General features: G+C 53.9%; 2 protein-coding genes across 4 annotated transcripts in view; one reads left to right on the top strand and one right to left on the bottom strand.

Moving 5' to 3' along the window:
• The window catches only part of LCNL1 (lipocalin like 1), a 104,387-nt gene that overhangs the window by 59,367 nt on the left and 29,220 nt on the right, over positions 1 to 15,800 (top strand). The window lies entirely within an intron of this gene.
• On the bottom strand, positions 8,933 to 13,851 carry SAPCD2 (suppressor APC domain containing 2). 3 transcript variants are annotated; one of them, XM_017675747.3, is made up of 6 exons: positions 13,154 to 13,851; positions 10,715 to 10,827; positions 10,074 to 10,220; positions 9,659 to 9,766; positions 9,448 to 9,552; positions 8,933 to 9,372 (listed from the first exon to the last, which is right to left on the bottom strand). In XM_017675747.3, exons 1-6 carry the CDS (start codon positions 13,740 to 13,742, stop codon positions 9,244 to 9,246), a joined length of 1,191 nt encoding a protein of 396 aa, XP_017531236.3. In that variant the 5' UTR covers positions 13,743 to 13,851; the 3' UTR covers positions 8,933 to 9,243. The 3 variants fall into 3 exon arrangements, with proteins under 3 accessions (XP_017531236.3, XP_073076990.1, XP_073076996.1); XM_073220889.1 differs by lacking the exon at positions 9,448 to 9,552; XM_073220895.1 differs by lacking the exon at positions 9,659 to 9,766.

The following is a 15,800-nucleotide window of genomic DNA, read 5'->3' as shown; positions in this document are numbered from 1 at the left end:
CCATCAGTAGATGAATGGATAAGGAGAGGTGGTACGTATACACAATGGAATATTACTCAGCCACAAAAGAATGAAATCCTGCCATTTGTGATGACACAGATAGACCATAGGGTATCATGCCAAGTGAGATAAGCCAGGCAGAGGAAGACAAGACCATTTGATTTCACTTATATGTGGAATCTAAAAAACAAAACAAACAAAACAAATTCATAGACACTGGGAACAGACTGATGGTTACCACAGGGAGGCAGGTGAGGACATTAGGTGAGGGGGGAATCAGTGCTTGCTGTCCTGACGTGGGTGATGGCTGCACGAGTGTGCACACGGTCAGGATCGAGCTGCACACTATGGCTTGTGTATTTTGCTGTATGCACCTAAAAAAAAGTCAATACAAAATAAAAAATATCCTGTTCATATCTGCTTAACTTCTGCAGCATATATTATTTCCTTCTTTTTGATTCCTGACACCATTTATTTCTGCCTTACTTTTTATTCTCCACTAGTAAGTCAGATGTTTGTGTACTTCATTTTCTCAACCAAGTTTTTGCCTTTATTGATGTTTTCTTCACTGCATATGTTTTCTATTTCACTGGTTTCTACTCCAGTTTTTATTCTCTCTTGAACATGATTTTATGGGAGCAGGAATTGTGGGGTTTATCCTGTCGGCTGCTCTGCAGCATGAAGAAAAGTGCCAGGTGTGCAGTACTTACTCAATAAAACATTTTTAGTACAATTTAATGATTTCTTCCCTCCATATTCTTTGTATGTGTTCTTTTTCCTCCTTCTGAAATTCAAGGCTCAGTACGTTCTCTGAGTCTTTCATCTTCCCTGACGTGTCTAAGAGCCTGTATACAGTTCCCTTTTGTCTCTGCTTTTGATGCACACTCACTGTTTTCATTTAGTTTTTTTCCCACTGCTATTGTGATTTCTTATTTGACATGTGAGTTGTTCAGACGTGTTTGTTTTAATATCTAAAATCTGGGCTTTTCCTAGTTCTCTTTTTAGTGTTCATCTCTAACTTAGCTGCCGCATGGTCAGATCATGTACCCCGAATGAGACCAATCTCCAGCAATATTCTGACACTTTTTGGCCTCCCATGTAAGTCATAAATAGCTGGAAATATTCCATATGTGCTTGAATAGAATGTGTACTCTCCAATTAGTGAGTGCATCGATCTATATATGTCCATGAGATTCACATCATCAATAAATGTTTATATCTATTATAACCTATTCATTAAGAAATTTGTTAAAATTTCCCACTGTGATGGTGAGTTTGCCCATTTCTCTTTATTGTTCTGAGAAGTCTTTATATATGTGTAATACAAAATTTGTATTTTAAAATATTTGTATTTTACCTCACCTTTCTACTTGGAAATAACTACAGGTTCATACAAGGTTGCAAAGAAATGTGCACACATGCCTTTTGTGCCCTCCCCTCGGTGTCCCCAGTGTTAACATCTTATGACAGCACAATAGCAAAACCAAGAAGTGGGCCCGGATGCCATCTCAGGAGCTTAATCACATGTGTGTGTGGCTCTCTGCAGCTTTCCCACACACGTGACCTTGTGTAACCATCACCACCACCAAGCTCAACTGAACCTTCACCGTAGGACTGCTTCCCCCTCCCTTTTCTAGCCACATCCCCAAACATTCTTTCTTCATAACTGTTATTTCACAATTGCTGCATAAACAGATTGTGTATAATGTATCCTTCAGGTTAGCTTTTACGGCTCAGAGTAATTTCCTGGAAGTTCATCCACACGGTTGTGTTTGGATAGTTCACTCCTTGTGCCACTGAGTTCCATCCTGCGGTGTGGATGGATCACAGTCTGCTCAGCAATCAGCCCTAGAAGGACATTCAGCGAGTTGGTAGTTTCGGGCTATCACCAATAAGGCTGCTATAAACATTCATGTACATGTTCCTGCATGAAAACGAAAAAGTCTTCATTTCTCTGGAACAAATGCCCAAGAATGCAGTTGCTGGCTTGCATGGCGCACTAAGGCCCCAGAGACCCAGTGGGTGCACAGCCACCGCACCAGCACTCCAGACACCGGAGCTCCCACAGCTCCTCCCACCTCACATGTCAGAGGGACATTAGTTCCATTCTACCCATCCCCCCATGCTCAGATTAGCATTATTACTATTACGTTATTGTCCTTATATACAGTCAGTGTTTGCTTAGATTCCCCTACATATTTGATGGTACATTTTGGTTGGTTTTAATATATGGCCACATATTTGACTCTGCTCTTTGGGAAAGCAGAGCCTAACTCCCCCGCGGCCTTGAGAAAGGACAGGCTTCAGACCAGCTTCTAGCGAACAGAAGACCACAGAGTGAGGGTATGACCCAGGGCCTGAAGGACGCATGGCCACCCCATGGCCTTTTTCTCGGGTCGCCCACTCTAGGGAGGCAGCCTCAGTGTCAGGACACCTGAGCAGTCCACTGGAGAGGACACCCAGGTGCTCTGCCAGTACCCCTCGAGGCGCCGCCCCAGGCACAGGCAGGGCCTGCACAGATCTGGTAAGGAAAAATTCTGAGCCATCCTAAATTAAGTGATGTAAGGGACAGACAAGACAGACAAGGAAAGGCCGTCAGTCAATAGCCATGGGCCATAGCTAACCGGAAGCTCCACATTCCTGTACGACACCATCTCAATGATCATCTAGAAGGTCCCCAGAACCACTGCATCCGTCAGGTCATGTGTGACCTGCGTCCCCAGTCTTTCCCTGATTCGCATCAAAAACCCTTTTATTTCAGAGTTCTCTTGGTCTCTAGTTTTGACTTGTCAAATATGTGCAGCTGCCCTGAAGTCTTAACTCACAGAAACATTAAGAAAACTGTTAAAGGCACTTGAGAGCAGCCTCTCCACCCCTTGAGGTATCTGTGAATAAGGCCAGGTGGGGGTTCTGGAAACTTTGCGATTTTATCCCCCCCACCACATTAAGTTCATTCGTTCAGTAGCAGTAGATAAAACTCTTTCCCCGTGATTTCTTCTTGGATTCGCCTTCTTCCTGAAGCCCTTCCCCTGGACTTCCTTCAGCGGCACCCTGTTGGTGGCAAACACTCAATTCTGTGTGTTCAAACATGTTCTTATTCAACTCCTCTTAAAAGACCATTTCCCTGGGTGCGCCCTCCTAGCTCAGCATCTGTATTACCTCAGCCACTCAGATGTCATTTCACTGTCACTGGCCTGCCACTGTGGGTGATTGCCAGTTTCTGGCTTTTCTGCAGTCTCCCAAAGACAAATGTGTGTTGCATTTTACTCATCCTGGCTGGGATTTGTTAGGATTCCGGGATCAGATGACGTTCTGGACAGTTCTGGGGAAATTTAAGCCAGTTTGTCTTTAATATATTTGCTCTCCTGCCCTATCCTCCCCTTTCAGGAAACTCAGCCAGATGGTGGGCCACCCTCCCTGTCCCCCAAGATCCCCCCCACCTCTCACACTCCCCTCTCCAGGTGCCATTCCAGATAAAGGCCTGAGCAGTCTTTCAATTCACTAAATCTCTTTTCAGCTGTGCGTAAATATGTTCGCCTCAAGTTTAGTCCATTTGAGTTAATTTCAATTGCTGTTTTTTTTTAATTTCTAGAAGTTCTATTTTTTCATGTTTTTATCTTTATAGAATAAAAGATAGTATTTTTATGGCATGAAAAGCTATAAAGACTGTTCCATGTTCAAATTTTCAAGACTCACTTCTTCAGACACATAAAACCATCATCATTTTTTATCCTCTGATGACTCCAGTTATTTGGAATGTCTACAAAATCTGTTGTTTCTCGAGAAAGGAAACATCATGACAGACCCAACAGAAATACAAAGAATTATTAGAGCCTACTATGAAAACCTATATGCTAAGAAGCTGGAAAACCTAGAAGAAATGGACAACTTCCTAGAAAAATACAACCTTCCAAGACTGACCAAGGAAGAAACACAAAATCTAAACAAACCAATTACCAGCAAAGAAATTGAAGTGGTAATCAAAAAACTACCCAAGAACAAAACCCCCGGGCCAGATGGGTTTGCCTCAGAATTTTATCAGACATACAGAGAAAACAAAATACCCATTCTCCTTAAAGTTTTCCAAAAAACAGAAGAGGAGGGAATACTCCCAAACTCATTCTATGAAGCCAGCATCACCCTAATACCAAAACCAGGCAAAGACCCCACCAAAAAAGAAAACTACAGACCAACATCCCTGATGAACATAGATGCAAAAATACTCAACAAAATATTGGCAAACCGAATTCAAAAATACATCAAGAGGATCAGACACCACGACCAAGTGGGATTCATCCCAGGGATGCAAGGATGGTACAACATTCGAAAGTCCATCAACATCATCCACCACATCAACAAAAAGAAAGACAAAAACCACATGATCATCTCCACAGATGCTGAAAAAGCATTTGACAAAATTCAACACCCATTCATGATAAAAACTCTCAACAAAATGGGTATAGAGGGCAAGTACCTCAACATAATAAAGGCCATATATCATAAACCCACAGCCAACATCATACTGAACAGCGAGAGGCTGAAAGCTTTTCCTCTGAGATCGGGAACAAGACAGGGTTGCCCACTCTCCCCACTGTTATTTAACATAGTACTGGAGGTCCTAGCCACGGCAATCAGACAAAACAAAGAAATATAAGGAATCCAGATTGGTAAAGAAGTTAAACTGTCACTATTTGCAGATGACATGATAGTGTACATAAAAAACCCTAAAGACTCCACTCCAAAACTACTAGAACTGATATTGGAATACAGCAAAGTTGCAGGATACAAAATTAACACACAGAAATCTGTAGCTTTCCTATACACTAACAATGAACTAATAGAAAGAGAAATCAGGAAAACAATTCCATTCACAATTGCATCAAAAAGAATAAAATACTTAGGAATAAACCTAACCAAGGAAGTGAAAGACCTATACCCTGAAAACTACAAGACACTCTTTTAAGAGAAATTAAAGAAGACACTAATAAATGGAAACTCATCCCATGCTCCTGGCTAGGAAGAATTAATATCGTCAAAATGGCCATCCTGCCCAAAGCAATATACAGATTCGATGCAATCCCTATCAAATTACAAACAACATTCTTCAACGAACTAGAACAAATAGTTCAAAAATTCATATGGAAACACCAAAGACCCTGAATAGCCAAAGTAATCCTGAGAAGGAAGAATAAAGTAGGGGGGATCTTACTCCCCAACTTCAAGCTCTCCTACAAAGCCACAGTAATCAAGACAATTTGGTACTGGCACAAGAACAGAGACACAGACCAGTGGAACAGAATAGAGACTCCAAACATTAACCCAAACATATGGTCAATTAATATACAATAAAGGGGCCATGGACATACAATGGGGAAATGACAGTCTCTTCAACAGCTGGTGTTGGCAAAACTGGACAGCTACACGTAAGAGAATGAAACTGGATCACTGTCTAACCCCACACACAAAAGTAAATTAGAAATGGATCAAAGACCTGAATGTAAGTCATGAAACCATAAAACTCTTAGAAAAAAACATAGGTAAAAATCTCTTGGACATAAACATGAGCAACTTCTTCTTGAACATATCTCCCCGGGCAAGGGAAACAAAAGCAAAAATGAACAAGTGGGACTACATCAAGCTGAAAAGCTTCTGTACAGCAAAGGACACCATCAATAGAACAAAAAGGTATCCTACAGTATGGGAGAATATATTCATAAATGACAGATCCGATAAAGGGTTGACATCCAAAATATATAAAAAGCTCATGTACCTCAACAAACAAAAAGCAAATAATCCAATTAAAAAATGGGCAGAGGATCTGAACAGACATTTCTCCAAGGAAGAAATTCAGATGGCCAACAGACACATGAAAAGATGCTCCACATCACTTATCATCAGAGAAATGCAAATTAAAACCACATGAGATACCACCTCACACCAGTAAGGATGGCCACCATCCAAAAGACAAACAACAACAAATGTTGGCGAGGTTGTGGAGAAAGGGGAACCCTCCTACACTGCTGGTGGGAACATAAATTAGTTCAACCATTGTGGAAAGCAGTATGGAGGTTCCTCAAAAAGCTCAAAATAGAAATACCATTTGACCCAGGAATTCCACTTCTAGGAATTTACCCTAAGAATGCAGCAGCCCAGTTTGAAAAAGACAGATGCACCCCTATGTTTATCGCAGCACTATTTACAGTAGCCAGGAAATGGAAGCAACCTAAGTGTCCATCAGTAGATGAATAAAGAGATGGTGCATATACACAATAGAATATTATTCAGCCATAAGAAGAAAACATCTTACCATTTGCAACAACGTGGATGGAGTTAGAGGGTATTATGTGCAGTGAAATAAGCCAGTCAGAGAAAGACAAGTACCAAATGATTTCACTCATCCGTGGAGTATAAGAACAAAGGAAAACTGAAGGAACAAAACAGCAGCGGAAGCACAGAACCCAGGAAAGGACTAACAGTTACCAAAGGGAAAGGGACTGGGGAGGGTGGATGGGAAGGGAGGGATAAGGGGGGGGGGGAGAGAAAGGGGGCCTTATGATTAGCATGTATAGTGGGGGGGGGCACAGGGAGGGCTGTGCAACACAGAGAAGACAAGTAGTGATTCTGCAGCATCTTACTATGTTGATGGACAGTGACTGTGAAGGGGTATGTGGGGGGGACTTGGTGAAGGGGGGAGTCTAGTAACCATAATGTTCATGTAATTGTAGATTAATGATAAAATGAATTTTAAAAAATCTGTTGTTTCCGCTGGCTCTCACAGCAGATTCTTTCATTAGGGTGTCTGTGAATTGTTTTTAGCCTAGGTTTGCATTTGCCTTGGAAGTTTATTTACTCGACTCCCTGAGGTGGGGAAAGGTGCATCCCTCTAGGGCAATGGTTCTCAACCAGAGACGGGTCACCTCCACCACCACTCCCTTGGGTTATTCAGCAACGTCGATACATTAGGTCGTCACAAGTGTGCGTGCATGCGTGCACTTGCACATGCCGTGAGCATCTAGCAGACAGAAGCCAAGGAAGCTCCCCAACAGTGCATGGTAGCCCCAGGAGACTTACTTGGCCCCAGGCCTCGGTGGAGAGAGGCTGAGGAGCTGTGCTCGGGGGCCACTTCCAATTCCCCGCCTTGAGACCTCTGCAGCCACTCAGGTAGTGATTTTCTAGTTTCCAGGTCGTAAACGAAGAGGATGTGTATTTCTGCTCCGTGTGGAGCACCAGGGCCAAGAGAAGCCTCCCTCAGGCCCCTTCTGTGGCCGGCGGAGTGCACATCTACTCAGCAGCCCAAAAGCCAGCTTTGTGTGTGGGTGGAGGCTGTCCTGATGGAGGACACCCCTGGGGGCTGACACCGTTGTCTCGCGCCTCCCCAGTTCTGTGAGGTCAGAGGAAATGCACAACCCCCAGGTGTGGTGTTCACTCTTAGGGGAGCCCGGGCCTCCACGCTTGCTTGCCTGGAGGCTGTCTGGCCTCTGCAGAGTCCATCACCCCATTGGTAGTGGAGGGCTGGGTAGGAGCTAGCCAGGTCCAGTGGGAAGGGGGTTTCCCAGATGGGACGGCACCTGCAAAGCCCAGAGGGGGCTGGGCTCCAGGAATGGAGGGCAGTTTTCAGTTCTGGAATGTTACAGGGCAGGCCCGGAGAAGCTGCAAGCAGAGGCCTCCCAGTGAAGGGACAGGACCTGGGCTGGTGGGGAGGGTTGGTCATGGGATGGAAGGGGGTCAGCCTAAAAACCAGAAGGCAGGCCTTGGGGAGGTCCTGGTGGGCAGGCCGCAACCTGTTGCCTGGGGGTATTTCTCCTTGGCCAGCGCCCGTCTGACCACTGTATCATCAGTGTGCCTGGGTGCTGGAGGCCATATTCTGCCCTTCAGTACCTGCTCCCTTTCCTTCCTGGCATTTGGGGCCCCAGGAGAACCCACCTTCAGCCTCCAGTCAGCTTGCATACTGGGCTGATTTCCTGAGCTGGGACCACCCCAACTTCCTGCAGGCTTTGAAGGCAGTGGGGAGAGTACCTTAGCGGGGAGGGGTCTGCTATACCCAGGACCCCTCTGCTGCCAGGGCACCCTTCAGGGCTGCAGGAAGCTGCACACCCCCAACTCTGGGTGTTCAGGGTCCCTGTACTCTATACATGCCCACACCCCACATCCTTGGTCCTCGGCTTTGGGAAGTCCCCTTGGGAACAGTGGCATGGAGCATGGGCTCCTGCTGGGGCAGAGGCATCATTAGCAGGCCAGCCAAGCAGAGGCTTCCCCCCAAGAGCAGGCCTGGTACGGGGTAAAGTGACCCAGGATGGGGAACCTGCTCCCAGCCTCTTGCTGAATCCTGTGGTTCCCTGTTCTAGTGGCTGAGCAGAAATGGTCCCTAGTGGCTCAGACCTGGGGCCAGCCGGGGATGGGGGATAGAGGGTGTGACAAGTTCTCAAACCTGGGGAACGTTGAGTTCTGTGGAGTGGGTCCTGGTGGGGGTGCCTGGCCCTTGGGGCAAGTCTGGGGGACCCATACCGCCAATCGGGGGCACGGGGCCCTCCACTAGGAGGGGCACCCACAGCCATCCTGGTAACCACAGCCTGCCCCAGCCAGTGCCTGGCAGACCCTGAGCCTGGATCACAAGCTGCTCTGTGGGGCTCCATCGGGCAGACAGCTAATTCAAGTTGGTTTAGGGCCTGGGGTCTGTTGGGGAGGGTCAAGCAGGCCAGCCTTGGCCCAGGCACTAACTCTGACCACTCTTCCCCAAGTTCCTGTGTTAGGGAATACCCTCTAACCCTTCTTATCTGCTCCTCCTGGCTGAGGAAGAGCCCAATCACCTGTTGGGCCTCCCAGCCCCCCAGAGACCCCTACTCCAGGCGGGGAATGATACCCAGGGTTGGGACTCCAGGGCCCCAGTGACTGGCATGCAGCTCCCTCTTCTGGCCACAGTCAGAAGCGCAGCTGAGTGACCAGTACCTTTTTACTGGAGACCCCGGGTCAGAGGGGAGCCAGGCCAGTGGAAAACATGGGGGCGGAGCTGCCTGACAGCAGGTAAACAGAAGAGGGGCCCCACTGCCCACAGACAGTAGCATATCCAGTCCTGCCTCAGTCAGCACCCCTGGCCGGGACCAAGTCTGTCGGGGGCCACAGGGCATCCTGGGGCACTGCCCATCAGCTGGGTCCACCGGGGAAGCCCACCCTGGGCGAGAAGAGGGAGGGCTCTGTCCAGGCCGGCCCTCGGCCCTGAGGTCCCCGTGTCCGTGCAGTGGCCGGCTAGATGAACGTGGAGTCCAGCGGCCCTGCGTCCTGCTGGCTGAGGGCACGCGCCTCAAACAGCTGCCTGATGAGGGAGGATTTCTCCTGCTCCAGCTGTGCGATCCGATCGCTCCTGGCGGCCACCTCCTGGGCGGGGGTGGCGGGGGGCGGTCAGGGTCTGCTGGGCCCCCGGCCCCGGCCCCGCACACCCATGGGCCTCACCTGGGCGAGCAGCCTGTTCTGCTCTTTCAGCTTGAGGATGGATTGCTGCTGCCAGTCTGGGGCTGGGGGTGAGGCGGGGGGCCCCAAGGAAGATGAGGGCAGAGCCTGTGGGAGGGCATGGTCAGGCAGGCCTCCAGGATCAGGGTGAGGGGTGGTACCGAGCTGGGTCGGGGTCCCACGTGGGTGACAGGGGTCTGGGGGGGATTCTCACCCTGCCAGCACAGGCCGCCGCCAGCAGCTCCCCCAGGCACCGGGCCACCTCCTGTACCTTGGGCAGCAGCCGCCCCAGAGGGCGGGAGCTCCCCTCAGCCCCAAAGTCCTGGTAGGAAAGCAGGGGAGGAGATAGAGAGCAGGGCCAGCCCTGTACCTTGACAGAGGTCCCCAAAGGTGGCCCTCCTGCCCCCAAAAGTTACTGCTCAGAGCTCAAAAAACCCAGGGGTGCTGCTGGCTGGAATGTGTGCTCCAGAGCAGCATGGGTCCCAGGGGACATCCCAGTAGGGGTGTCCAGCCTCCTGAGGGGAAGAACAGCTGCAGGGCCTTGGAGCTGGGAGCCCTACGTCCAGGGCCAGGTGGGGGGGCCTCTGAGCAGGGCAGGGCACTCTGCCTGGGGTGGGGGCGGCACTCACAGCACTGGCCCTGCTCTGGCCCAGGCGGCGCTGGCGCTCCTGCACCCGCTGCAGCTGCTGCTCGTACCAGTCCCGGCCCCGCGCCATCATCTCCAGGCCCTGCTGCAGCACTTCCTGCTCCTGCTCCAGCTCCTTCACCTGCTTCAGCTGCCACACCGGACGCATACCCAGTAAGCGCGCGCAGTGCACGCCTGCACATGGCGCGAGGAGCCACGGCGACGCAACTCAGCACACACAATCTGCACGCGTGAGCCCTCGCGTGTCCCTGCGCTGTGAGCACACCTCCCAGGGGTCCTGGCCTCCTGCAGAACTCAGGAGACTGCCCCAAGTTAGCACCCCTCTCTTCAGGGTGGGCCTCATGCAGCAGGCTGGGGCGAGGGTGGTGCTGCGGAGGGGGTCCAGTCGGCTGCACAGCCCATCCAGGCAGCCTTCTCCCTAAAGGACTTCTTGACCTGACCCTGGCCATCCTTAAGCGGACTCAAGCCCAGAAGGGGGGAGATGTTTAGAACTGGCCAGTGTTGCTGCCACAGATGCCCAAGCCCAGCTGCCCCCTCCCAGGCAGAAAGGTGGTCCAGGAGACCAAGCATGGAGGTCAAGTCCAATCCCTGGCAAGCTGGAAAGAGCTCCCAAGCCCCACTCACAAGGTCACAGTCCACACCATTGGTGATGGTGTGTCTCCGACGCTCCCCTCGGGCACGGGGGGCCCGCTGGGCATCCCCCACACCCAGCTCCCAGGCTCTGCAGGCCACTGCACCTGTAGGAGGCAAGGGCGTGATTCACTACCAGGGATGCCTAGTCGAGCTCAACCCACACCTGCCTCTGTGCCCGGCTGGGGCCTATTCCCCACTTGACCCCCACCAGCTCCCCTCATACCTGCCTTGGGGAAGCCCACTAACACTGCATGTCTGTGCACACACCACATGTGTGCATGCACCCTTGGTGTGAGCTCCCTGAGGCCCAGGGTCTTGGCACCTCCAGTGCTGAGAATACCTCAGGCACCCCTTGGGGGCTCACAGGCTGCCAGACACAGAGCAGAGCAAGCAGGCCGGGCTTCTGGTCTTCACTCCTTTCTCCGATCTGCCCGGCACCTTTAAGGGTGCCATGAGTCTGAACAGGCAGAATGCTGGAGACCTAACTTTTGTCCTCTGCAACTGTGCGTATGCAGCACACTGAGCCTGCAACTAGGCACTGCACAGCTTATATGTCCACTTGCTGGGGCCAGTGAGCCAGGCGCTGCCCCGTGAGGACATCCTGAAGGCCAGCGGTCTCCCTGGGGGATGGGGCAGTGTGTGTAGGGCCACCCAGAGGGGAGGGGAGGACACGTGCCTGGCTCCCCAGCCCTGTGTCCACACCATGGCTCTGCAGGCCATGCCCCCAGCGCCAGGCAGCGGGAGCAGGCAGGTGATGCGAGATGAGGGTGCAGGCGTGCCTGGGAGGGACATGTCCAGAGTGTTGGCACCAGGTGGCTGTGGGCTGCCAGCCAGCTCTGGCAGGCAGGCTCCAAGCAGGCCCAGAATTCATGCTCCAACCTGCCATGCCACATGGCTGGCAGAGGAGGTACAGGCCGAGGGAGGTTAGGGGGACAACCCTGGGGCCTCTGGGTCTGGTCTGCACTATCAAGTCTAAAGGGAGCTCCCAGGTCTCTGGACAAGCGCACACTGGATGTCCAGCTGGACCAGCAGGCAGAGACAGCCCTCCCCTGCCCAGGCCTGCACTAGCAGCCTGTTTCTGAGGCCTGGGCAGTCCTGGTGCATGCTGAGCCCCAACAGAGGACAAGAAAAAAGGGCCTGCCTCGCAGGGCTGTGTGTGTGTGTGGCTTTCTCTTCCTGCAAAGGCGACAGTGAGTGCCCTGGCCTGAAGCTAATGCTGCCCCATGGTGGGCAGTGGCAACGTGGCTGCCCCTGTCTGGTCTTCAGAGGGGTGTAATAATAGGCCTGGTGCCACACGGGGCAGAGCGGTGCTGGACCATAGGCCTGATGCCCCCCAGCCCCAATCCCACAGCTGATTACCAAATGTGTAGAGCCACATGGATGGCACTGGCCCTGGACTCCTGGGCCAGCCACTCCTGGAAGACCCCCGACCATGGGGAAAGGGAAGCTGAGTAATGGGGAGCAGGGGGAGCCGGGATGGGGGAGGCCCACTTGGGGTGGGCTGCTGGATCAGTCCACTAGGCCAGCAGGGCCTGCTGTGGCTTCAAACAGAAGTGGTGGGGCTTGGGAACACGGCCAAGGCCAGAACAGGCGTCCAAGGAGTCTGGCAGACCAGTGGACAGGAAAAAAGGGCTGGCAGCTGCCAGGGGTCTAGAGGGCATGTGCACAGGCTGAACAGGTTGAGGGCCTGTCCCCTAACCATGACCCAGGTCCTGTTCTCAGGGCAGGTACGGGGATGAGGTGGGGGCAGCTACAGGGGGCTATTCAGCCATCTCCTCTCTCTGCCAATTGGACTGGAAGCCAGGTAAGAAGCTTGCCGGCTGTCCCCAGGGGCTGTGGGTCAAGTCTCCCCGGGGGGTCAGCGGTAGCACAGCCCACAGGCCTCCAAGACCAGGCTACAGGCACACCGACCAGTCTGCCATTCCTGGTGAGGGCGCCAGGTCCTCCTGACACCCCCACCCCGCCCCAGCAGCTCACACCAGCCCTGCCCTGGTCCGGGGCAGTGGGCAGGCCTTCTTGGTGGAGCTGCCGGGCTACCACAGGACCCCAAGGCCAGGGGGGCCCCTCCCAGCCTGGCGGGCCACCTTTCATTCTCACCGGAGGGACAGTCTCTGCTTAAGCAAAGAGACCCAGGGCCCCAGGTGCGGGACAAGCATTCCCCGGGCCCAGTTCGGGTCTGGCTCAGAATGGGTTCTCAGTGGTCTTTTCCGAGGCAACCACTAGTCCCTTGGCTTCTGGGCACACGGGGGCAGGCCCTAGGCCTCTCTCTTCCCCAGGTCTCAGCCAGGTTTCCCCGGTTCAGGAGCCCACCAAGAGCTGTGGGCCCCCGTACGCCCAGTGGGAGACGCAGGGGCAGCACCTCCGGACCTCCGGCCTTAGGGGCAGGCCGCGGGGAATACGAGGCGGGGCTGAGGGCCGACCAGCACTCACCAGCGTCTGCACTCAGGCTCCGCTCCAGCGCTGCGCCCTGGGGCTGCTCGGGCTCCACTGGGCCGGTTGCCGCCCCGGCCAGGACACACAGCTTCTCCAGACCCCGGGCCGCGCCGCCGGGGCCGGACGCTGGGGGGGGCGCGCCCAGGGGCAGGGGCTTCCTCTCCAGGACCGTCCGCGGCTCGTCTGCCGGAGCGAACAGCAGGCGCTGCGGCGGCGGCGGGAGCGGCTGGGCCCCTGGCCGCGCTGGGCAGCCTCCCCGGGCCGGGGCACGCGCCGGGCCCCGCGGGCTGCAGTCGGCGCTCAGCAGCGAGGTGCGCAAGCCGGCCACGAAGCGCTCGAAAGTCAGGTAGCCGCTGGCCGGGGCCACCTGGCGCAGGCCCTCGAGCACGCCGCGAGGCAGCTCGCGGGTGTCGGCGCCCCGCCAGCGGGACTCGATCTCGCGCAGGTGCACGCAGCCGCGACGCCGGTCGTCCAGGATGTCGAAGAGCGTGCGTAGGCTCTGCAGGAACGCGCGCGGCAGCCCCTCCGTGCCCGCCACGGGCGCGGACGGCTCACGGCAAGGCTCGGCCATCGCGGATCCGGCCATGGGCACCCGCCCAGGCTGGGTCCCTGCCGCGCCCCACCGATGCGTCCGGGTCCCCTCCCCGCACGGCCCGACGGCAGGTCCCGGCCGGCGCGCGCCACCCGCCGCGACAATAGCGGGGACTTTTTGAATGGGCCCTCCTCGTGGCGTCAGAGATCATTAGCATTCGCGGCGGCCATTGGCCGCGGACGGCCCGTCTTCTCCCGGATTGGCTGAGAGGCCACCAGCCCGGTTTGATTTTCCGGCAGAGGAGCCCTTCTCGCGCGCTCCCGCCGCCGCGCTGGGAGGGGCCGGGCTCGCGCACGGAGGCACGGGAGTGACGGGGATGGGGGTGGGCCGCCACTTGGCCTCCATCCCCACCTCGCCGGGTCGGGTAGCGAGCCCCAAGGGACCACCCCTTCTGCTCCCCCAGCCCCACACCAGCTCTCCGCCGGGCTCACCCCTGGGGTTGGTCGCCCAGCCACGTCTCCGAGGGGCAGGGCCTGGTGCCCTATACACAGTCTGTCCCCAGGTGGCCTATTGGGATAATGATGGAAAGCACCCCCCCGCAGGGACCACCTTCCCCCTCTCGTTCCCCTGGGCTTTCTTCCCTGAGGGTCCCCTGGCCCGGGCTCTGACTCTGGGGTCCCTTTCTCTTGCACCAGGTCGGCCCCAAGAGGATTGTGGGCTCCAGCCTGCTGGGCGCTGCGCCTCACAGAGGCCCCTCTGTCTGCCCAGCTGCCAGCTCCACCCCTGGCCCCTGGGGATAGCCTGGCCTTTCCTGCCCGCTGCAAGACAAAGCCACTTTTTCCTGTGTCCCCAGATCCCCATCTGGTGACCAGCTCACCTCCACTCCAGCCTCCTCCTCTGACTGGACCCCTCCTCCAGCGGCTCTCCTGGTTCTCATAGCTGCTCAGACTGGCCAGGCAGCCGTGCGTCCCGGAGGCCCTTGCTTTGTTTCCAGCCAGGATTCGGGGTAATTTCTGTCCCTCTGGGACGTGGCCAGGGCTCTCAGCCTGTGGTCCGTGTAAGGACTGACTGGTAGGATCCTCCTGACGCCAAGGAAGAACCCCAAATGCAATCTGCCTGGGCTCCTCTGCCTTCACCCTTGCCTGCTTCCTTAGGCCCTACCCTGTTCCCATCCATCCCTCCAGTTTCCCCAGATATCCCCATACATGGGCACTTTGCTACTGAGCATTGCTGTAAGTCTGCGGAAAGGAAATCCTGGGGCCAACTACCTCTAAAAACCGAAATCAGTCAAAGGGAGAAATAAAGTTTAAAATCCATATATTGCTCACAAGCGGCAGTCGGGGCCGTTTCTCTCCTTCCTGCTCCAGCAGAAGCCAAAAACCGGCCCTCCCCTCCCCTCCGCTCTCAGGTACAGATAAGCCCTCCCAGCCCAGGTAATTACCCACTGATACAGAGATGAACTTCTCTCCACCCCTGAGGAATGATGCAAATGCACTAAAACCATACTTCTTTCCACCACTGAATAACTGTTGATATGCAGATGTACTAAAGCCAGGCGAGATATTCCGGAAATATTACAATTTTTCCCACAATTTCTCATGTATTACCAGCTGCTTTCTGTGCACACCATTCATCTTTAGGGTTAAATCAGCAGAGTCGCCAAACACTCCCTCCAGACAAGCCCCCTGCACAGGCTTGCTTTGGTCCTCTGGCCTCTCTCCAGCGCCTCCTGGGTGGCTTTCCTACCTGGGCCTCTGGGTCATTGGGCCCCAAGGCACTGGTGCCTCTGTCTCAGGTTGTAAGTGCAGCTACCCTGGCCAGGGAATGTCCTGTGTCCATGTCTCCCCTGGGGCTACCCCTGTTGACCTTAAAATATAAAACTGCCAGTTATTTTACCAACAAAATGAGTTTATTCAGGAATAGTAGAGAAATTACAATGCAGGACATGAACACCATGCAAACCATAGACAGGTGAACAAGGGAGAGAAACGTCACTTCAGAGAAAACGCAAGGTGGGCGACGCTACTTAGAAGGAAAGTCAGTTGCAGGAAAGCCGGGCTGTGGGCTGTCGCTAGGGGGAAGGAACCCAACTCCCCTGGGGAGGACGGGGAA

The sequence above is a fragment of the Manis javanica genome, chromosome 2 (genome assembly GCF_040802235.1).
Source record: "Manis javanica isolate MJ-LG chromosome 2, MJ_LKY, whole genome shotgun sequence".
Classification (NCBI taxonomy): Eukaryota; Metazoa; Chordata; class Mammalia; order Pholidota; family Manidae; genus Manis; species Manis javanica.
The sequence above is the reverse complement of the archived record's forward strand: the minus strand, read 5'-3'. Positions and strand labels throughout refer to the sequence as shown.